Source organism: Orbicella franksi, chromosome 1, assembly GCF_964199315.1.
Source record: "Orbicella franksi chromosome 1, jaOrbFran1.1, whole genome shotgun sequence".
NCBI lineage: Eukaryota > Metazoa > Cnidaria > Anthozoa > Scleractinia > Merulinidae > Orbicella > Orbicella franksi.
In genome coordinates, this window is record NC_138145.1 from 28,175,835 (window position 1) to 28,200,276 (window position 24,442).

The following is a 24,442-nucleotide window of genomic DNA, read 5'->3' on the forward strand; positions in this document are numbered from 1 at the left end:
AAAGGAAATACATTGAATCTATATAAACGGAATTTAAAAACAACTCATGTGTCACTTACTTTCTCAATTGCTAAAGCCGGCAGTGGAAGGGATCTCCTTTGCTAAATACATTCTGTATTTCTCACAAATAATAAAAACTATATTGATAACAATAGAAACAGCTACTAGCACTGTCAATTACAGTAATTACAAACACTACCATGAACACTATTTACAAGCATTTTACTAACATTCATTACTTGACATAAATAATTGTCATATTGTTGATAAATAATTATTATCGTGTTATTTATTATGCTAAATACATTTACGCTCCGTAAATCTCAAACCCCGAATGTTAATTGTCCTTACAGAGTTATTTAATTTTTTGTTTTTTTAGTAGTGCACAAAAACAACCGATTATTTTTGGTACAGACAGTATTGCCTGATGGATCATTTATAAACTTGGCAGAGTCTGGGTTAAATCTAGCTTTAGTCTTTGCGCGAATCACAGACAAAATATTTGCAAGAACGCGAAGTGAACTTAAACGAGCGTCAAACAGAGCTTAAAAGCACTCATTTTAAAATGTGTATTTTCCTCGCCATGTAGTCGGTCACCAGAATACGGCCATCTTCCGTAGTTGTTATACCCCAAGGTGTTCGCAGCGCACCAATAGCGCACTTACCGGGAAAGCGACCTTCCAGAGTGAACTGTTGAAAGCGCCCATTAAACTGGTCACATACAAGAAGCTTCCCCTCTCTGTCAGCGCACAAACCAAAAGGGCCTTTAAACTGCCCATCTCTCTCCCCACCTTCTCCAAACTTGTACAAGAACTTTCCTGAAACATCAAACACTTTGATGCAATTATTTCGACTGTCAGACACAATAAGCAAGTTTTTGTGGGTGATACAGCTCAGCGGGTGATCAAAGGTGTCGCCCACTTTGTACAGTGCTTGACCGTTTTGTGTCAAAACTTGTATTCTATTGTTGTTTAACTGTGCTACGAAAACATGTCCGTTATCATCCAAACAGACACTAACAGGACTGGCGAACTCTCCATCTCTCGCACCGAATCTTTCAAAGCTTTTGATAACCTCACCAGTTCGGATACGAAACTGCTGTACCCTGTGATTCCACTCGTCCGCCACTAGGATGACGTCATCGTTGACGTAAGTGACGTCAACAGGAAATCTTAATTCTCCAGTGTTGTCTTCATAATGACCAACTGTTTTAGAACGCTTTCCATCCTCGTCAAATATTGCGACAAAATGGCCATCGAAGTCTGTGACTGCTATTTCGCCTTTGCTGTTCACAGCTATCCCACTGGGTCCTTTAAGCTTTTCTCCTTGAACATCCAGTTCGCCAACAACTTCAAACTGCCGCTCTTTCACTCGAACAACGGAATTACTGGTGGCAGTTTTCTCCCCGTTCACGTTGATTTTTATTTCGTAGGGTCTTGACGACGAGGGCGTTAGCTTCAGTTGAAATTTTCCATCTTCTATCACGGAAGTGATCGAAGGCTTGTAGGCTACATCATCTTCGACCTTCTCTACAAGCCGTTCAATATGATCTTTCTCGGGCGTGTTGCTGTCTGCATGTGTCAACACTTCAGATTCCAATTCTAAACCTGCTTGATATTCTTGATTCTTTTCTTCCGTTGTATGCAGATAAGCGGCCATTATTTTGCCAAAATGGAGATGTTATAACACTTCACCAATTCTCCGACTGCTGGTGTTATACGTCGCACTGCTCGCACAACCTGACGCGTCCTGAACAAGGTAATCTCACCTGACGAGGTGTATAGTTTATAGATCGCCGACAGGTGCGTTTGCTGTCCCGTCAACCCCTTTAAGCTCCTTTTAAAACGATTTATAGATAATTATACTTCTTGTCTCTTACAGTTGATTCCGTCGAAAACGCAAGTGAAACACATATATCAGTCCGGAATATCCCGATTAAATTAGGACATCTGTGATGTCACGAAACTCGCGTTTCAACCAATGAGAATGCGTGTTTTGCTTGGAGTGTTGTATTTCAGAACAAACCAAGAAATTCAAGATAGCGGACAAAGAGAGTCCCGAATGCCTTCCAATGCCTTGAATACGGGCCTTCAGGAGGTATGTATTTATCTCAAATTGAGTTAAATACTGTCAAACTTATGTAATAAAACGAAAGTTTGTGTATCACTCCTAGAAATTCTTCAGGTTGGCTTTCAATCTCACAATCTGTACGCAGATCATTTCGAATTCGTCACACTGGAACTCATAAAACGTTGGAGACAGTCTCAAAGCGGCTCTCCTCGAGCTAAAGTAAACGAAACGAAACGAGACAGCGCTCGAGAACGAAACTGCGCTCGAGAACCGATGGTTTTTAATTTATAAAGGGAATTGTTTGGGTGTCCTTAGTGACGTCAATTAACAGCTGGGTGATTTGATAATTGCAGGCCAGTCACGATTTGTATTCATTTCCTTATTACGAGGACGGGAAGGCCCGCTGGGGTCCATTTCTCGAAGGTTTCGGAAAGTTTTCGCACCCGGAAAGCCGTAAGAAAATCTCAAACCTTATGATTACAGAGTTGTTTTATTCATGTATTCTAAATATAAACAGAGGTTTTTTCATACAAGAAGTTTCAGGCGTGTATACCTTTCACTTTTTTAGATACAGAGAAATTAAAAATGGCTTCACGGACCCGAAAAGTTTCACGGGGCTTTCGAGAAACGGGCCCCAGGACGGGAGCGGCAGTGGACGCGGGAAACTTTTGCGGGTCCCGTCTTGTCGCCAAAGACAGAATGTTTAAGATTTGTATTTTCGTAAATGACAGCGACGTCAATAACTTGAGCTTCGTAAAAGCTATTCACGGTTTTTATTTCTAATAAAGAAACCAGAATCTACGTACGAAATATTTAACGAACAATCTGATCGACCTGCTTCAGATAGCTTTTTACCACCGAGCGTTTCAGAATCCTGTCGCCGGAGAATCCTGACATTGGGTGAACATTTCAATTTCCATCTGTAATTGTAGCAAGCATTATAAAAATAAAACAAATATTACATCAAGTTCCGGGTAGTTAAAAAAAAAACACAACTAAACATCAGTTTGAAAATGTGCATTTTATTCGCCCGAGAGATGCTTTCATGGCAGTCATTCTTGCAACATTTTATCGACTCTACTTACACTGATGTATTCTCAATGCATACAGTTTGTATTTCGTTTTGAGCTTGCACACTCGTGACAGCGACTGAACAGTGACTAAAACACAAACGACCAGACAAGGAATACTTTAATTCACATTTTTCTTCGTATTTGCGCGTAGTATTTCTACACTAGAATCACGAAAAATGTGAACCTAATAAACATTCTCACCAATCATATAACTGAAAATAATAAGAAGATCGATTTCCAAGTATTCGAAACACCGATAAAACGTTTTAGCGATGGTTGCGATCACATGGAAACACCTCTTTAGCGATCGTTGCGACACCCATCGTTGGGAGACCAGCGATCGCTACCGTACCATATATGGCCTTACATACGGCGGCTGCGCCCGCAGTAGAGCGGCAGTCAAAACTGAGCTGTCCTACCGAAACGACACGAGAATAACCTTTTTCTTCGCAGCTAACAAAAACAAAGACAATGCTAAAGTTGCTTTGGCCCCTTCTACAAGTTAACTTGAGAATTCCGGATTTAAAATGTCCTACCTGGCGACACTCGTTGAACTATGAGCGAGTGGCTTTGAAACCAGGTTGCGATGAAAATTATACCAGAGTGCTTTGCGTCGTTTAATCCGGGGAACGTGGTGATGGAAACCAGGGGAACCCGCAACCTGCTGTTCACACTAGTAAATATTGAATCATTAAATGCGACGACTAAAGGTCGCATTCTCCACCACGAGAAAAGTAACAAATGATCAGGTTTTTGCCCGATGTTGATAAGATGTGTCTATGTAAAGTATACACAAAGAAGTCATGGGACAATTCTCTTTTTAAACAATCTATATTTTAGTTGACACTTTCAGCCACACTGCATGACCATGGTGATTACTTTACTTTTAATAACATCTGTTGAAAATTACTCTAAAAAATATCTCTATCAAACAAAATAAAGTTGTGCACCAACTGGTGTTCAGCACCAAGCTGATAATGTGAATTCTCCTTATAGATGACCAAACATTCTTTTAATGTCAGTTCTGAGAATTACGGGGTTCATACCAAGATTGGTGCTAGTTGTCGAATCCTCTTTTTTTTTTTAATTTTTGGTTAATTGAATAAATGAGCACAAGATCGAACTACAGGATAAAGCTTTGCTCGTTATCACATGGCAGATCTGTTATATCTGAACACCGCTGGCAGCCGGTCTTTTCTCTTAGGGTTGGACGAGTGTTTATGTGTGAACGCGGAAGTGTCTCACCAATGTCTCGCCCCAATCCCTTCTAGTCAGAAGAGTCTTGCCTCATAACCCCTCCCTGATTCTGAGAGAAAACAGACTGCCAGTAATCTAAATATAATGATGATAATCATCATCAAAAGGTAACGGCAACTCCCAGTAGCTTAGACCTCACAATCGTTTTGGCTTTCTCTCCGCTCAGCTACCCAAATACTGCTGATGAAAAGTCTTAATAGAAGGACACAAACTGGAAATTATATTTTACCAATTAAAAAAATGAGAAGATTACTACAGTATGTCCATAAATTTCTACAAAAAATGGCATAAAATGAGCCCCGGACAACTTAAACAATGAAGACGCGATGAAAATACAGCCTGAGAGGCAACCAGGTTTAAAGTCGTGTTGTTCACTAATAGTTCTACACAAGCTGAAAATGTCAACATCACAGGTAACTTGGAAAAGAATGCCACAGGCTGAAAGCAGGGCCATAGCCAAAAAAATATTATGACTGAGGCAACGTCCTTGGTTTAATTCTCTTCCTAAGTAATAGCAGTATTTTACTTTTCCCCTTCAACAAAAGCAAAAACAAAAACGAAAAAATGACTGAAGTAAGTGCCTCAGTTTGCCTCATACTGGCTACAGAACTGTAAACAACAGAGCCTCAATTGACTGCTTCATAAATCTTACATGTAAGTTGATGACTTCTCTATCAGCAAAAGAGAGACCATTTTCATATATCTTCTTTTTGTCACACGAACTATCTTCAACTTTGAAGGTGTTTTCTATAACCTAATAATTTACAAACAATTCAAAATTCTTGAGCATTAGCAATGCTACATTACACAATAAAATGGTCATTCAAAAGGCATGCATACTTGACCTCTATCTTCCCTAATTCCTAATCTTATTTTGGTATATTATATTTCTTTTGCTTTTCTGCAGCCAGGTACAACTAGATCGCTATCAATGTGGAAGTTTCCAAATTCTACGCTCAGTCTCTGTAGTAGGCCCAATGAAAAAACTAACTTACTTTTAGGCATTCATCTAAAACAAATCATTGGGTTTTTTTTTTTTTGATACTGCCAAATTTCAAATGAAGGATTGGCGACATGTAGATGACTTTTGACTGGCAGCACTACAAAATATTGCTTATCATGCATGGCCTGCTTTCATTGAAAAACATTTGCAAATAATTTATTAGTAATACAGTAAAACCACACTGTGCAACAATCCTTATATGGCCATCCATTGTCTTGCTCACTTTTCATTGGTTCAACCAAAAGCTCAGTTGGCCAATTTCATGCTACAGGTAACTTTATTTATGTTGACATTCTTTCATAATTTCGTGAAAATATATAGATTAATTGACAATTAAAGTGGGTCACAGATGCAATCTAGCTAGATCGTTAGCAACTGTGATTAATCTTGTTCCCAGATTCTTCATCCCCCAGAGATCTTGGAACAAGACTAACTTGTATTTCGTAACAGTGATCAATATGATATGTGAAGGAAGTAAAGGTACTTCATTCCTACTCAGCTATACGAACACCTGCCAATGTTGCATTTTCCAATGCCTTATTGAATCGGGTTTGTACCTGTTTTCCTTCAAACTTGGCAAAAAAACTATGTGGTAATAAAGCTTCACTTTAGCAGGTTGCTCACTTCAGTTTTCAAAGAAATCACATTTTCAAGCTCTTGACGGGCTTTCTTAACTGGTTTTATAACTAAAGGTGAATCTGAGAAGTACAAAGAACATTCTATGACACCGGCAAAAATCACCAGACCAAGAGGGGGACTCAGAGTTTTCTTGTCCTGCTGATAGTTGCACAACATGGCTCCACTGTATTCATTTTAACAACATATAATATCTATTCATCTGCTTCATCATCTGTTGACACCACAGAGGGTGGTTCAGCAGATGACATCAACCCACATGATAACATGTCTTCTTCTGTCATAAACTTGGGATCCATTGCACTGAACCGCTTCCCCATGAACTGTCGAAGATGTATCTATCATAATAAATTGACATTTGTTTCAACTGATAATTCTGCACAGCATTGTAGTTTTGACAAAATTTGAGGTGTTTAAAAATTTAATGCAACAGTCTGAAGTGCACATCTAAGATCTTATAATTTCAGCACTCTAGTTGGTATTTTTGGTGCATTTTTCACATACCCTCCCCAGTATCATTTTTGTTTCCCTTCCTTCTGTAGCTTCTCTGAAAGGTATCTAATGTCCTAGTTGGAGTGCTGATCAATGTTCACGCTGCCATCCCTTGGCTGTTTTTTCTTGATTATTTCTTACACTTTTACATTTGTCCTGACCACCAATGTCTTATCCTGTTTGACCACTCATGCTAAGGCAGGTAGCCTACAGATATGTTATTCATGCCATCTTCTCAGTCTTTTCCCAAAAGTTTAAGACTTACAAGGCCATAACTGACTAGACAGAATGTTATTTGCTCCTGGCCCTTATTACAGGAGTGTAAATATGAGCTCACAGTCAGTAGTGCATCTCAATTTAAACAAGGTTGTGTATAAGAATCCTTTTGGATGTGTGTGCACATGCAATAAGTTGACATTTTCCTGCTTAAAACCAGGTTTTTAGCCAGAATTTGAAAGTAGCCGTCCAAAATGTGTTATAGGGCCTGCTCAAATGAGCAATTTATAAGGCAGCATACGAAAAATAAAACAATTTTCTATAGAAAGTGGCCGTTCATGGGACGCCTGGACACCCATATGGCTAAAACCTGCTTAAAGCTGATGAGTTTATTGAAAAAGTCACAAAAATATATTAACTAAAGGTCTCGGAAAGTTTTCTTGCTTTGACTAGCAAGTTAAATAATGTTGGTGATTTCTACAGTACTATCATTGACCATAAATTTCAAACAATGAGGACACTAGAATTCTCTTGAGAATTCTCTTAACTATTGTCCAAATAGCTTTAGTCCTTTGGCATGCATTTTTTCACACAAACTTTTCGTAAATTATCTCACACTGTGGTATATATCGGGTATTAAAAATGGAAAAAGCCCTCTGGGTGCTTTACATTATTTTTATTAGTATATGTCGTGCTGAATAAGGATCTAAGAAATTTTAGTTCACTCAGCTGGGGACCATTCTCTGACAGGTGTTGACAAGAATGCAAATGATGGATTAATACATGCACTACATACAACTGTATCATTGTCGAGGAAAAGGTTGCTGTTATTCATCATGGTAGATACAATAATAAAGTGTATTATCGTTTGTCTCACGATGTAGTCACTGAGATGTAGATCACGACGTTTCGACTGCTTACTGCTATCATTGTAACACACACCTGTATCATTGTAACACACACCTGCAGGTAAAGATTGACATCAGCACTCCGACAGAGATATGGGAAGTTACCTCCCTTCTTTAGATGAGCTCTCTTGGCATTTGGATAACATTTGTAAAGCTCATCCTTGACAGGCTGTGAGAGGGCACAATCATCAAAGACCTATAAGATAAATTAGATTGCTGCAGTTAAACCTTCACTACCAGACACTTCCTAAAGGTGGACACCATTCCAGACAGTATGCTGACAGTAAGTTGTGTCCCTGGCTACATGCAGACACTAACATGCAGTGCTCTCTATGAGAGCCAGCACCTGCTACTGAGCCCTGGTGGGCATTCTGTTGCAAATCACCAACTATTAATGTTACTGGCAAAGTTAAAGTCTGCATACAAAGCAAGTGGCCCATCAGCCCAGTACTTATCTTCAGTCTTAGCATGACGTGACTCGGAGTATTTCTACTCCTCCTTGGATGAGATGCTACATATAGTCCATCGCATTAAATTTGCCAGTACCCATGTATATATTTGGGTGGAGAGAGGTACTGTGAGTGTCTGGCCCAAGAACAAAACATACTGTTCCTGGCCAGGAATCAAACCCAGAACACTCGATCAGGAGGCGGGTGCACTAACCATGATACCACCATGTCTTCACTATAATGTTAGCAGTGTTTACAAAAAAAATAATTAGCCCTCTTGGGGAATTTGTTTCCCTCATTACTCTCTGATGAGTGATGTACCAGGGCACCACTGAAAGCATTCTACATGTCATCTGTACGGACAGCAAATTTGGTTGACAGAGCACTACAGTGTAAATAAGTTTACTCAAAGTGATGAATATTTTGGGAGATCAAATCTGCTTCACTTTCATTGTCATAGTGTACAAAGTTACGTTCATGTACACACATACAGACTAAACATTAGTGTTACAATGACTTACATCAATAATAGTTGTGGGAATTCCGTGCAGTTTCTGGGGCTCAACGTAGGAATCCAAACAGTTTAGGGTCAATCTTGACGCCAGTTCACTTCTTCCCAAACTTTCAAGCTGTTAAAAGCATTTTGTACAGTTACATGTAGATTAAAACAAGTTCAGGTTAAGCTTACATGGATCTCCAACCACAGTATAAAATTTCCAGGTAAGCAGAACGTGACAGATTTGGCCACATGAACCAACAAATTAATAATTATTATTATTAATCATATTATTGATTATTATTATTATTATATGACTTGTGTTTGTAGCCAATATAATGCATGCTCTGATTGGCCAATTGCAGGGCAGTATTCTCCTGTAATGCCCATGGGCCAATTACGGGCCGGCAAAACCAAAGTAAAAAGCCATGTAATAAACAACTTATTACATGTAACCTCAAATGTTCGGGCTTTACGGGAGAATCTTAAACCTAGGCCTTGTCGTATTGACCTCACTATGGCTCAGTCAATACAGCAAGGTCTCGGTTTGAAATTTTCCCGTAAAGACTTCCCTCTCACTTGATAAGTAGTTAATAAAACTTCTGACAATCTGGTGAGACCAAAACTATACACCATTTGCAATTTCTTATTGAAACCCATTTGGGGAAAAAATCAGAATTCTCTACACAGAAGTTACAGTTGTATAAGTGCATGATCTTTTATGACACCAGAAATGAAATGCACAAATTATGCACAAATTATTGTAATTATTGATCTATTGTCATGGACCAGCAAAGTGTTCCATACAAAGTGATCTAAAGCAATACTTTAAATATAAGATTGTAAGTAGAGAAGCTTGTGTTACCAGCACCAAATGAGTAACATGACAAATCTCTTGTACAGTTCAATGTAACTTGAAAGCTTATTAGGTGATGTGCATTTTACTCACTCTCTCCACCATGAAATCAATTGAATCAGCAATGTCTTCATCAACCTCTTCAGTAGTGAAATTATTCATTATCATTTTCTTTAAAACAAAGGCAGGCATCACCCAGAACCTGTTTTAAAAAGAAAACACAAATAAGAGGTTTACAGCCACAGAAGATAATGGGATGAACTGTTGGAACGTGAAGGTTGTGATTTCCAGAACTCTTTTGCTATCGTCACTGATTTAATCCATGCTTTTGGCTGTATACAGATGTATCAAAATTTGCATGCGCTAGGGAACTTGAAGAGCACTGATTCGAAAGAAACTAGGGTTGCTGTAGCAAAGAAGGTCTTGAACAACTCATATCCTTCTTTTGTACTCTCCAAACTCCAGTGCATACATGTATATATTATTAAATATGACTTGATGGATGCACATTGAGCATCAACGAATTCCTGAATGGCTCTCAACAAAAAAGTGTGCCACAATACGCTCTTCCTGACTGAAGCAGCTGTTTTAGTCACTAGTGTAAGAGACCATTTTATAGTTGACTACTCCGTGACCTGGCCTCTGAACAGCAGCGAGGCTGGAGATGACCTTGATTTGATAAAGACCTCACTGCTTTTGTTGTGTAAAACAAGTTGTTCTTATGCTAACTAGCTTCATTTACATGACAAAAGCAGAGAAGTCTGTATCAAAGCAAGGTCACTTCCAGCCTTGCTGCCATTCAAAGGCCAGGTCACTGAGCAGACAACTGTAAAATGGTCTATTATGTACAGTACCATCTAATTTCTAATTTACAAATAATTGAATACTGTGTCACTGCGCATATAACACTGACACAAACTTCGTGGATGAGACAGGTCTCTAGATTAGTAGCATGCAGATCAAAATCCTTGGTACTCTCTGCACTGTAATCACAAAATTATTTAACTTCTCACTATTCCCTGATCAGATATACATGTACTCACAAATTATGCTTATGAAATAAAATAAGAGATAAATTCACTGGTTGGACACAATGTATTTGATGTGCAGGACAAGTACATGTATTTATGGCCCATCAACTTACGTGGTTGCAGTTGCTGTTTGTTGAAAGACTGATGTATCAGCAAAAGCATTACATAATATCAAAGAGTGAACTCTAGGACTTTTGTAGGTCATTTCTGCAAACTTCTGTGCAAGGAAGCCACCAAGAGAGGCACCAAAAAGATGGACCTGCAAAAGAAAAAGAAATCAACTGTAAATAAAATTGGAAGTGAAGTGTTGATGGGCACATGTACAATTTAAGTGCATCTACAGTACTGTACTGATTTCTCCAAATAATGAGTTTTCAACAACTGCCTCTGATAACTAGAAAAACAGAGTAGGAACCAAACACTTAGCCACTATTTTCATGTCATGAATACAAAGATGACAAATTTAAAGCTTAGTGTTATAATATAATACTAGGCTGAATATTCAGTTTGTCACAAAAAAAATTCTGAACACATTCTGATAAGTATGTGAACAAAGTCATGGGTTCAACTTCTGTCTAGGGGAAGAGCTATTCCTAACACGAGCATGTGAATCACCTTTTGAAAGCTACAAGTCAAAGCAAATTTTGTTTTTGTTAGTTTTATTAATTTCTTCCTCGGTTTCCTTAAGGCATCCTCTTTACATGTATCCTTGGTACTGGTTAAGATTTCCACCAAATGTTTTACGTCAAATATACAGTTGCACCAACCTCATCAAGCTTCAGATAATCCAGCAGTCGTATGAAACCCTCAGTCCATTCATTATATGTCCAGTATACAGGATATTCCACCTAAAACCATTGATATGTAAGGGAAAATATATAAACACATGGTTGAAAAGCTTTGTGTTGGGTGAAGAGAAACAACATGCTACTGTAGAACCTAAAGATAATTATAGCAAACCCTTTTGACAGGTAATAATTATAATGTCCCCAGTGCAGTATACAATGCACAATTTACTTTAGTCCAGCCCAAGTTCCAGTAAAATGGAACAGAATATTCTGAGGTAACGAACCTCTGACTGTAACATTAAAACACCCAATTAGCCATGTTCTAAATGAGCAAGAGACTGGGTACGAATATTTAAAATTGATTAAAAGAGGATCTAAAAGTTGGTATGTTTACCAAATGTCAGTGTTTTTGGTTCAAACACAAAGCTGTAATACACTTTTGAAAAGCTGCAATTTAAGAGAACTTTGCTCAAACCAAACAGTCTTTCATGTTTGTTATGTTACATGAAAGCAATATGGTAGTACCTTTCTTGGTAACTATAAAGAGCTGCAAGAATCAAGGTTGCAGCAGAGAAATTTTAATTGTCAAGCAACCAAATGCTATACCAACCACTATATGTAGTCTTCCAATATGTATCTCTAGCCCTCCTCATAAAAAGTCCTCTTACTAAAGCTACTTCCTGTTTTACATTATTTACTGATCAAGAAATTAAACTCACCGACATTACTCTGTATCCAAGACTTGAAAGTGTGAGAATTTGTTTGAAAAACACATCAGCAGTGCCGCTGGCTGGAGGCAAACACACCAGAGGACAGCGGACATTACGGGGTCCAGCATCGTATATCAGCCACTCCTTTTCATCTGAGCTATCAACAACAATCTAGAAAAGGTGAAAAATAGACAAATGTAACTAAATTTCCCTGCACACAGTACTTCAGTAACAATTAAATTGTAGGGAAGGGGCTCACTTTTGTTTTTCAGTGAAAAAAAAGTGAGTCCCAAGTGCAGTTTTCATTTCCAGTACTTTTTCAATCTGGAATCTCCTATATTACTCCAGTCACTCACTGGGGCAAAACTAGTGCAAAACTCCACAGCATACGTAACACAAATCATACCACCACAAAGACATTTACAGGGAGTAGAAGTATAAGTATAAGTAGGGTATCCCCTACCCACCCCCCAAAAAAGAGCTCTCCACAGGGAGGGGGAGGTGAAGACAAAGATTATCATTATAATTTGCTGAATGGTTCTAAACTTTTGACCAGCAGTGTACATGTTCAACTTGAAATTATTTTGTACATTGGTTATAGGGTGCCACAGACAACTGTGTGTTCAGGGTTGTCAAAAGTATAGTAGCTGCTGCCAACAAAAATCACTTAATGATCTAAATCAATCTACTTTATGATCTAAGCTGCCTACTCAGATTGCAAAATCAGATCAGCTGCCTACTCCAACAAAGAAAGCTCTGTAATCCCCGGGGGGGGGGGGGGGGGGAGGGGTACTGTCATATATGGGCTATATAGGTATGTGCCACTGTGAAGGGTATGGTTTTCAAGCAGTTTACTCTAGGATAGGGTATATAAATCAGAGCGTTTGGGTCTAGAATAGGGTATCATTTTCCAAAAACTGACTAGTTGGTTGAAGATTTTATCTAGACTAAGGAAACGAGGAATTGCCACTCAAAAATATACAAAAATCAAATCGGCAAGTTTAAATTTACGCAAATCAGCCTCAATAATGTCAATAGATGGGGGGATTTGGGGAGTTTACTCTAGTATAGGGTAGCAAAATTCAGCTGAACTAGCTCTGGTATAGGCTAAGGGTTCAGGGGTCCCAGCAGCACATCTCCACCCAGAAATTCCCAAAGAACCCCCCCCCCCCCATCCCGGGCTGTAATCGAACACTCTGTGACACCCCTGCATGTTGCTGTGTAGAGTATTCAAAACAATCCTTCAAATCAAGTGTATCAGTATCTTCCTCTTTCTGCTTTTGCAACATGCGTGCAAGCATCAAAGGGAGGATATTCATGGATAATAATTGCTAACGTATAAAGTATGCTCAATAATAAAGTGTATTATCGTTTGTCTCGCGATGTAGTCACTTGAGATGTAGATCGCGACGTTTCGACTGCTTACTGCTAGTCTTCTTCAGGTGATAAGGTCGACTGATTGCACGGTATCATTTATATCACAAAGGTAGGCTGTGATTGGTGCATTTCGATCCTCCTATTGTTCCATTGTTCCGGCGAGTAGCTGTTCCCTCAGTGGTCCGCTGTTGTACCGTTCTCCTGTTGTTGTGTTTCTTGATCGTGGGTATCCATGCTTCAGGAATTTCAATTCCACTATCCCTGTTGATGTTGTTAGGGTGAAGTCTTATGTGAATAGCTTCCTTGACCCTACGTGTGTACCAGTGAGGATCTCGATCAATAAACTTGACCTCATTCCAGATAGGATAGTGGCCGGTCTCGTGGGTGTGTTGAGAAACGGCGGAGGTCTGGGTACGGGCGAGTCGTATATCCCTGTCGTGTTCTTTGATCCTCTCCTGCATAGATCTCCCTGTTTCCCCGATGTAGACTTTGCCGCACTCACAGGGAATCCTGTAGACAACACCATCTTGTTTAGCCCGGTTGACGGTGTCCTTTGGTCGCACTAAGTGTGACCGAAGTGTCGTGTCGGACTTAAAGACGGTGCAAATGCCTTGTTGTTCTAGGCAGCGGCGGAGAGACTCCGAAACTCCTTGGACATAAGGTAAAACGGTGGTGGATTTAAATTCAGCGACAGGCTCTCTTCTTGGGGTTGTTCGTGCCTTTGTGATCTTCTGTACAAAAGAGGAGGGACATCCGTTAGAAACAAGTACAGATGACAGATGTTTCTTCTCTCCAGCGATTACTGATGGTTTGGTGACGAGACATTTAGCCCGGTCGTACAGACACTTCACAATACCGCGCTTTACTGACTGAGGGTGGTGTGAATCATACGCTAGGTACTGATCAGTATGTGTTGGTTTCCTGTAGACACTGGTGGTAAGGCGGCCACCAGGTTCTCTGTAAACTGACGTGTCGAGAAAGGCGATCTTGTTGTTGTTCTCGATCTCCATGGTGAAACGGATTGATGGTTGTTGACTGTTCAGGTGTTGCAGGAAGACGTCAACTCTATCCCGATCCAGGATGGTGAAAGTATCATCTACGTAGCGTTTCCAGATCTTAGGCTTGTAAGGTGCGGACTCTATTGCTTGTTCTTCAAATATCTCCATGTAGAGATTAGCAATCACAGCGGATACAGGGCTCCCCATGGCTGTGCCGTCTCGTTGTTCGTAAATCGATCCGTTGTACTGGAAGTACGTAGATCTTAATACGAAATTCAAGAGGTCCGCGATTTGAACTGGTGTAAGTGTCGTGCGGTCAGCCAGGAGAACGGTACAACAGCGGACCACTGAGGGAAAAGCTACTCACCAGAACAATGGAACAATAGGAGGATCGAAATGCACCAATCACAACCGACCTTTGTGATATAAATGATACCGTGCAATCAGTCGACCTTATCGCCTGAAGAAGACTAGCAGTAAGCAGTCGAAACGTCGCGATCTACATCTCAAGTGACTACATCGTGAGACAAACGATAATACACTTTATTATTGCATCTACCACGATGAATAACAACAACCTTTTCCTCGACAAAGTATGCTCAGCTTGTGAAATCCACTGCATTGAGTATTTTAAAGCTGTATTTAGCAGTGATAAACAAGAATACTGATCTAAATAAGATTATAGTAAAACGAAATCGGGACTACGTTCCAGTAAGATACTCGCTTTTATATGACAAACGTTTTAAACTGAAACACATGTGTGTCTAAGTTTGACTAAGTTGAACCGATCATGCATGCACAGCTGTGTTAGCAAGCGAGTAGTTTTTGTCAATTCAGCTTCCGTATTTTCGATCATTAGATTTTCACTGGTTTTTAACATGTTGTTTACCGAGGAGGCTCATTAATTAGTTACAGCGTTTCTCACACCTACCCGCCTCAATGGCACAGTACTACGAAAGCTAATGTATTCCTGAGACTGAGTGATGGCGCTCGAAACCGCGGCCATGTTGATTCACACGCTGTAAAGTCCAGACACGCTATAAAGTATTTTTGTGATGAATGGTGAAGTGAATGAAGCAGCCTGATTTCGCCTTCTTTAGTTTGAGCTGAACTACGTCAACAAATCCTCCATGAAGGCCACAGAAAAACGTAGTTTCAGACTTTTGAAATGAAGGAAATTGGAGCGACAATGCAATCCTCAAAGAAAACTTTGACCCAATCCTAATTAGAACGCGGTGAATCGGAAGACTGGAACTAAAGTACACTGTAGTTGCACTTCGGTTCACTTCGGTTCACTTCGGTACTTATCGGCAAAAATCGGAAACGAACTGGGTCAGTAGTTCGGAATTTGCTAAACCTCGTGACAGTCAACATTAGAAAACTCGTGGCGGTTGTGTCCGTAATAAAGGCCCCATGACAAACTCGTGACATACGTGATGAATCACGATCAGATTTTCTAAAATAGAAGCAACTTTTTCTTGTCAAATTTGTGTTATGGAATCTATCTGTTTTATATTATGAGAAACAAAATAAACATTTCATCTAGACAACTGCCGTCAAATTGATCACAAGTAAGAACCAATCAAACTGCGAGATTAATTTCACTTATGACAGTCTCTTCTATTATCCGTGATTAGAGCGAGAACGTTTTTTCAAGCCCCAGACTTCCACGTTATGTAGGGGACTGTGTACGTTTTGGGTGAATTTGAAGCGAAAGCTGCCTGTACTTCTTCAGTGTGTCGGAAAACGCAGAAATTAACAAAGAAATCGAGGAATTTGATTGGTAAATGATTCTTCATACTATATTTTTTCGATTTAGAATTGCCTTACCTGCCAGTTTACTTGATGCCAATTGCTAAGCCTCGTTCCGGTCAGTGAAAGCTATGGTGTTGTGAGATATTTAATTCACTTCGATAATTTAGTTGGCGTCTTTATGCAGCTCAGGGAACGTTATCTCAAAGTTAAATCTTGGACCCCTAAACTTTAATTTCTTTCTATCCCATATAATTTCTAGCAAGCGAGGATTAGTGATGAAGAAAGCGAAAATTCTGTCTTTTTCCTCCAACGTACTTTGGAAGGTGATGCCGTAGAATGAATCAAACCGGTAAAATTTAGCTTTGAAAGTCTTACAATTCATCTAAAAGAGGGCAATAAATCAGTCCTAAAGTATGGTAGATGAATAACCTCACCGATCTCGACTGAGTGCGTACTTGAAATAAAGCAGGAACTAACCGGAAGTGGAACAGAAAACGGACAGTTGTCACGTTCCTGAAATATTCATGCTAGTAAATAATGCAGGTTTCTGTCGTCTGTTCATATTTGGTGTAATAAACATCACTAAAAGATAATTAAGCCACGCACACGGTGTAGAGATTGGAATTTCGGTAATAGCGGCAATTGCAGTGCTAAAATGTTTTTAACTAGCAAGACAACTTGGCAAGTCACGTAAGGAAAGAAGGTCTGTCACGGATTGTTCATAATAAGCTCGTCCCCTCCGTCCATTCCCATCTCCTCTCTACCTTCCCTTTATTCCTCAACTTTAACTTCTCTTCTTCCCAATATCCCCTCTCCTCCTTTACATCCTTCCCGGCTCCCCTGAGTAATAATGGCAATGGAAATGGATTACGAACCAAGCAGCACTACGCCGAGAACGAAAGACGTTGGGTATCGATACCTTTTAATTATAACCAAAAAGAAGGACGTCTTAAATCATTGGCTTTATGTTATTAGTTATGAGTAAGACATTGTTTTTTACTTATTCGCAAAACCGAGTTTTTACATCAGCTTGCCACCATGGTTACCCCATAACTCTTTGCAACATTCCTTCTCCCGAAAACTGCAGAGTCGCCTTGTTTCCAAACGACGAATTCTCAGGATTCTGACCCAAATTGTGTCGTATAAGGAGAGGACGTTAATCCCCCGTATGAGCCTTATTCCCAAAGTTGTTTTTAGGCGTAGTACCCAGTTCTACTGCGGGTTGTTACCACCTGCGTGGATGTTATATGAAAATGTGCATAAAGCTGCTTGGGCTGTCCACTTGTAAAACCTGTGTCACAAGATTGACCATTTCTAAACTCCCTGGGGATTTCCCAAACCGGAAGGGATTAAGAATATACTCAAGAGGGATTACTTTTGGAATAAGGTCTATGTGGTAGATTAACTGTCGTACATCTTCATCCTCTCGATCTTAATTGTAAGGGTTCCGTACTGTCGAATGCGTTGTTTGACACGGAGCAACCATCTAGAGCGAGTAACAATACTTTTACTTACATTTTATTAACCAACGGAATCCAACGTTAAGCCAGCAAGTCTGGTATGCCATCTATAGAGGGTCACCTAGCTTGATTAATGGCACAGACTTATAACCTTTACGTAACCTTTACTGTGTATAGATCGAGGTGATTAAAGCTCTCTAACGTCCTGGACGAGATCCTTAACCACCATTGCTTTATTTTGAGATGCAAACCCTTACAATAATTATAATAAAATCTATGAACTGAACAAACTACCATTTGAAGAAAAGAACCAGTTTTCAGTTTATTGGCATATTTTAATTACCTCAACAGATAGCTACAAAAGAATGGAAGGTGTCGAAGAGTACCTTGAAGCCTTAACCATTGGTATCTCTATTGCGATATTTCTTCTGAACACCCATAGATATGACAAAGCCATTGGCTTGTTTAAAGAGTGCTTGGTGCTTTTGAACAGTGATGGGATGAAAACAATGCAAGCGCTTTTAGATGTACGAAAGCAACTAACATTGATAGTTTACAGTAGGCTTGGAACAGCGTATTACTTTATCAATGACTTCACAAACGCCAGCGACTACTATAACAAGGTTCTGACACTCGCTAAAGAGATGAAAAACAAAAAAGGAGAGTGCACCAGTTACGGCAACCTTGGAAGTACCTATCTTAAAGCTGGAGAGTACGAAAAGGCGATTAAATGTTCCGCTAAAGCGCTTGAGATCAGCCAAGCCATTGGGCACAAACGAGAGGAGAGCATCAACAATGGCAACCTGGGAAGCGTCTACCAATGTCTCGGTGATTATCCCAGATCTCTGGAATATCACAAAAGATCGCTCGAAATTAACAAAGAACTTAGAGACTTCGGAGGGGAGGCTCAAGACTATAACAACATTGGTGATGTGCACAAGAGTCTTGGTGAGTCAGAGAAAGCCATTGAATTTTATGAAAAAGCAATTCTGTTGAGAGGCCGCATAGGAGACCGACGCGGGGAATGTCATAGTGCTGATAGCCTTGCAGGGTTTTGCTCGTCTATTGGTAAATTTAAAAAGGCTGAGCCTTATCAGTTGAGAGCACTTGAAATAAGCAGGGAAAGTGGAGACAGAACCGAACAACGAAGACACGAAAGTAACCTTGGCGTCCTGTACGATTCCCTTGGAGAATACACGAAAGCTAAAGAATGCCACGAGAACGCACTTCAAATGTCAAGGGAGTTCGGAGATGTGAAACAAGAAGCTGTGTCCCTTGGTAATTTAGGATCTGCTTATGCGCGTCTTGGCGACTTCTTGAAAGCTCTTGAATGCCTTACGAAGGCCCTTGAAATAAGAACAAGAATTGGAGACAAACAAGGAGAAGCCACGCACCTTGGAAATCTTGGTACAGCTTACCACGCCATTGGCCAATATGCCAAAGCTGCAGAGCATCAGGAGAAAGCCCTTCAAATCCATCGCGACCTCAAGGACAAAAAAGGAGAAGGTGTGAATTATGGAAATCTTGGCGTGATCTTCCACTCTCAAGGCGAATATTTAAAAGCCATAGAGTACCATAACATGGCACTTCAGATCAGGAAACAACTAGGGGACAAACAGAACGAATGCGGTGACTACACCAACATCGGTGCAGCTTATCAATCGCTGAGTGATTATTCCAAGGCCCTCGAGTATCACGAGAAAGCACTGCAAATCAGACGAGAAATTGGAGATCAGCCCGGTTTGGCCAATAGCTACGGTAACCTTGGAAATGTTTACCATTGCCTTGGTGAACACAAGGAAGCTTTCAAGCGCTACGAAGAGGCTCTTGAGATCAGTGTCAGGATCGAAGACAGATCGTCGGAGACAATACTTTACGGGAATATTGGGGCAGAATATAAGGTTCTGGGTGACTATGACAAGGCTCTGATGTATATCGAGACGGCACTAGAGTCAGCTGTGGAACTGAACATGAGGAAGGAAGAAGGCACCCAATACCGAAGTCTTGCTGATTTATTTCGCCTCCAAGGTGAATACACCAAATCGATAGAACACAGCAAGAAAGCACTTGAGATCCATTTGGAAATTGGAGATAAATATGGGGAAAGTGATTGTTACGAAAACCTTGGATCCGTGTATGAATCTGTTGGCGATTATACACTCGCAATAGAAAATCACGAGAAAGCTCTTCATATTACCAAGGAAACAGAAGACAAGAATGGTCAAGGCATGGCTTGTGCGAAGTTAGGTCTTTGTCTGGCCTGGAATGGAGATATTTCCAAAGCGTTGCACTATCTGTCGGAAAGTATTGACCTGTACGAAAGCGTCAGACGCCCTCTTGGCGATAGTGATCACTTCAAAGTCTCTTTCAGCGACAGAAACGCTTTCCCTTACAAGCTACTAGTTTGTCTTTTGTGTCAGTCGAAAGGAGACTTAAACAAAGCCTTGTATACTGCGGAGCTAGGGCGTGCGAGAGGCCTAGCAGATTTGATGTCAAAGCAATACCTCATCCAGGAGGGTGGCCAGGGACAAGAATTGAAGATATCCGATATTGAAACACTGCCGCTGAAGAATGACTGCAGTGTTATTTTTCTCTCCTACCACGTACACGAGCTTTTCCTCTGGGTGGTGAAACCAGATGGATACATTACATTTAGGAAAGTACCAAGGGATACTTTGGAAGCGGTTGCTCAACGTATCAAAGGTGTGAATGTCGAGGCCCTTTTTGAATCCATGGTAGATGTGACATACGCGCTGTACAAGTTTGGACGAGACATTGACTGCGAAGACAGATCACTGTTGATGTTCCAAGCGGGCCAAACAGATGAGCGCAAAGATAACCCGCAAACACGCCTTTTAGAGGAGGATGACCATGATGATGGTGACGCGGAGGTTTTGCTTGACAGTGCGAGCGAGACAACTATGCGGATGTGGTACAAAATGATAGTCGCCCCTGTTGAAGACATCCTCGATGGCTCCGAACTCATCATAGTCCCCGAGGGCTTGCTCTACAGAGTACCACTTGCAGCCTTAGAAGACAGCAGTGGAAAACATCTTTCTGAAACATATAAGGTCCGAGTTATTCCATCTTTGACAACTCTAAAGCTAATCCAAGCAAGTCCAGCCAATTACTACAGTGAGACTGGTGCTCTGATTGTGGGAGACCCTGATGTTGGAATAGTCCGTTTACGCGGAAGGGAGGAATATGTTTCTCGACTATCATCTGCCAAAGAAGAAGCCGAGATGATTGGGCGATTGCTGCAAATTGAATCCTCAAGAGTCTTGACGGGAAGACAAGCCACCAAGCAGGCCGTGCTGCAGGAAATAAACTCAGTGAGTGTGATCCACATTGCGGCACATGGGGATGCGGAAAGAGGAGAAATATGTCTTTCACCAATCTGCTATGGAAATAAAGTCCCTGAAAAGGAAGACTTCATGTTGACCATGTCTGATGTGTCAAACGTGCAACTACGTGCTAAGCTGGTGGTGCTCAGCTGTTGTCACAGTGGAAGCGGCCAAATTAAAGCTGAGGGAGTCGTTGGAATTGCTCGAGCTTTCTTAGGATCTGGTGCACGCTCAGTGTTGGTGACACTCTGGGCTGTTGAAGACCGAGCTACGTTGCAGTTCATGAAGCAATTCTATGAACGTCTCGTTCTTGGTGAGAGTGCCAGTGAGTCACTTCAGAATACTATGAAGTGGATGAGAGAAAGTAAATGGTACTCAAAAGTGAGTCAGTGGGCACCATTCGTTCTGGTGGGTGACGATGTGACATTGAATTTTAAAAAATGAAACTCCCAGTAGGCTGGAGAATGGAACTTTGTCACCTTTTTATTGTCATTAAGTAATTATACAGTTGTCAACTAGTCAGCTTAACATGAGACGAAAGGCTGAGAGGGCGACAGATCACAGTTTGTTATACGGGTTAGTCTGTCCACAGACATTTTATTATCTTTTTGCGCGAGACATTTTTCCTTTAGTACGAGCGCAAAGCAGCGGGCGAAAGAAAACACCAGCTCCACCCCTTACATTTTGGCTCGTTGATGATATCCCATGCGTTTAACAGCGGAGCTCCGGCGGCTCGAAGGGCGGGCAAGCGGAGCTCCATAACTATAGGAACAGAACCACATGCATGCATAGCAACAGAAAACCAGGTAACCCTTTTTTCATGCTCAGCATGGCTAGCGGCATGGCCAAATGTATGTTCATTATAACGAGGTTTCGTTGTAACGAGGCTCTTTTCCATTTCGTTCTCGTTTGAATGGTGTGGAGTTTGTAAGGTGCCAGTGTATGAACTGTATTTTCTAACTTAAATTTTTAATATTACGGCCTCGGACTGGTTGCTCTTAGGAATATTTTATATCTTAATTCTGAATTTATCTTAGCGAATATAGTAGTTCTAAGTAGTAATGTTATTGTAGATAGTCGTGCGTCTTTGTCATGAGCCCTTGGCTCGGGAGATTGGGCAACCACTCCTTACGTTTACGACTTAAAATAAAGTTTCCTTACCTTACCTTACGTTATTCTTTACTATTACTAGGGCCAGGAAAATCGTTCGTTATCCCGAGAACGTCGTCATATAGAGGTTCGTTAAATTGAGGTTCCACTGTATGTGCCTGACTAAAAAATTTTAACCGAGCGATCAGTAGATCATACCTAACTCCCATCACTTCCTAATTTTAAACTTCTTCAGCACTGGTTTGTTGACATTAATTAAGCGTCCACGCGATTGTAAATGTAACTTAGAGCTTCGAATAGTCTATCCAAACAAATTTATATTTTTGCAGTTCTAAATAAACTTTTTCTTTATACAGAAGACTATTACTGTTCTTGTCAACAACATAACAACAAGGTATCTTCCACAGGAAAATATCGCTTGGAACCGCGAGTAATGGGAAATATCTCATTTCCGCGGTGACTCCAGCTCAAAACGCTTCTATCCGGCTCTATCACACCAAAAACATTTATTTTCACTCTGTCAGCAAGCGCACATTTCTGCGTTTAAATATTTCCATGTTGTAAAAAATGTCCTCACGTTTACATCACGCATGCAGAAAGAATCCTTTGCAAATCTTCGCGGCTGTCACCACGAAAAGACCTGGTTCTTGTCCATGTACGTTCGATAGCTCTATTGTAGAAGAAAACCAAATGCTGGAGGTTTGCAATTTTCTCGAGAAGTCGGCCGAGTGGGGGCCTGGTTCTGGGCACCGACATAAAGAAAAAACCGCGAGCGAAGCAAGAACCGCGCTCGACCCATGGTCGCGCGGTTTACCGTCAAACCAAGTGAAACTAAGTGTACCCCTCAATATTACATAACTAACTGATTATTTGAATATTGAACCCGTTAACCGTATTCTGAATACAGCTAACGGGTTCAATATTCAAGTAGTCTATTCATTAATGTTATCTTGGCGGGTACGCTTCACTTGCTTTGACTGTAATTAGGTTTCAGTATCAATCTTTAAATAGATCGCTTTCTGGTTGCTTTTTTGATGTAATAGACCGTGTCTGACCGCATTTCCAAACACCGAGAAGACAGTTGAAAATACGACGCGTAGCGGAGCATTTTTGGCCAACTTCGAGGTGTTTGGAAATGTGGATAAACACTCTCTTGAGTGTTCGATAGATCTTCCCAATCGAAGCTAACATATATAAAACGTGGGAGAAATAAAATAGTAAAAAGTCAGTAAAAATCAATGAAACTGTGGCCACGGTCAAAAATTAAATTTTGCTTAAACTTTGTCATCTGAACGATATTGGGTTAGATTTTGGAAATGTTCTATATAAAGGTATAAATCCGTGGAAAACGGTCATTGTACCGGATGCTTGGTTTTCACTTCGCGAGAACGCGACATTTTACACTTTTCGGTTTCTCGATACGCAATCATTCTCAGGTTTATTTGCATACAATGGTCCTTCTTGATTCGAGATATGTTATTAACTGAAGTTCATCATTGACAAATTGAGGCCGGAATAATTAGTTACACATTCCAAATTTTGCGTTAGAAGTCTGAAATACGCCCAATTAAGCAGGTTAAAAAGCTCAACAGTAGTGCGTCTTTGTTCACCAGAAATGGTTCAGTCTTTGGTTTTTAGGTTTCTGGGATCTAGTTTCATAAAATCGGTTGATTTGAACGAAGTCCGAAAATCCTTCTTAAAAATTTCTAACTGAAGTTGATGACTGAAAAGGTTGTTGTTTTTTAAAAAGCAAATGCTCCATTCACTTGCTGTAGAAATTCAATTTCCCCAATAAGCGCTCCGTTGCAGACGAGAAGCTAGGCAAAAATGGGGTGCATTTCAAAAATGCGGAGGTTGTATTTTTGTGCAAGTTTCTTCGACGTTTATAGACAAAGATTTACAAGATCCCACAAAACTGAAAACGTAACTCGGGACAGCTGACGGTGTTCGAAGTCTCTTTTGTCAAAATATCAGACGATTTGAGACACCACCGGTTTTTTTGGTCATGGTGGCCACATTTTTTAAACTTTCTTCAATTCTGACTGCCATTTAGACACCACCGATTTTTTGGTCCTTGTGGCCACATTTTTAAAATTTTCCTGATTCTTACTGCCATTTACCCTTAAAATCAGACACTACTAGTTTTTTGGTCCTTGTGGCCACATTTTTTGAATTTTCCTTATTCTTAATTACTGCCATTTACTCTTAAAATCAGGCACTACTAGTTTTTTGGTCCGTGTGGCCACATGTTTTAAATTTTCCTGATTCTTACCGCCACTTTCTCTTAAAATCAGACACTACTAGTTTTTTTTGGTCCTTGTGGCCACATTTTTTAAATTTTCCTGATTCTTACCGAAACTCACTCTTAAGATCAGATATCCAAACACCGTTACGGTCATGACTTCCTCTGTTT

The 24,442-nt window shown here is 40.3% G+C and overlaps 3 protein-coding genes across 3 annotated transcripts; 1 reads left to right on the forward strand and 2 right to left on the reverse strand.

Moving 5' to 3' along the window:
- Window positions 1-219: 219 nt before the first annotated feature.
- Window positions 220-3,909, reverse strand: LOC145501403 (uncharacterized). The gene has a single exon (XM_081480889.1). It carries the CDS (start codon window positions 1,657-1,659, stop codon window positions 556-558), a length of 1,104 nt encoding a protein of 367 aa, XP_081337015.1. The 5' UTR covers window positions 1,660-3,909; the 3' UTR covers window positions 220-555.
- Window positions 3,910-4,008: 99 nt separating this feature from the next.
- On the reverse strand, window positions 4,009-15,623 carry LOC145501466 (maspardin-like). Its single transcript, XM_081480939.1, has 8 exons — window positions 15,292-15,623; window positions 11,995-12,156; window positions 11,255-11,335; window positions 10,601-10,746; window positions 9,550-9,658; window positions 8,626-8,733; window positions 7,711-7,851; window positions 4,009-6,377 (listed from the first exon to the last, which is right to left on the reverse strand). The coding sequence occupies exons 1-8, from the start codon at window positions 15,364-15,366 to the stop codon at window positions 6,234-6,236; spliced, it is 966 nt and encodes a 321-aa protein (XP_081337065.1). The 5' UTR covers window positions 15,367-15,623; the 3' UTR covers window positions 4,009-6,233.
- A 2,317-nt stretch (window positions 15,624-17,940) lies between these two features.
- Window positions 17,941-22,606, forward strand: LOC145501094 (uncharacterized). The gene has a single exon (XM_081480654.1). The coding sequence runs from the start codon at window positions 17,941-17,943 to the stop codon at window positions 21,361-21,363; it is 3,423 nt and encodes a 1,140-aa protein (XP_081336780.1). The 3' UTR covers window positions 21,364-22,606.
- The last annotated feature ends 1,836 nt before the right edge of the window (window positions 22,607-24,442 follow it).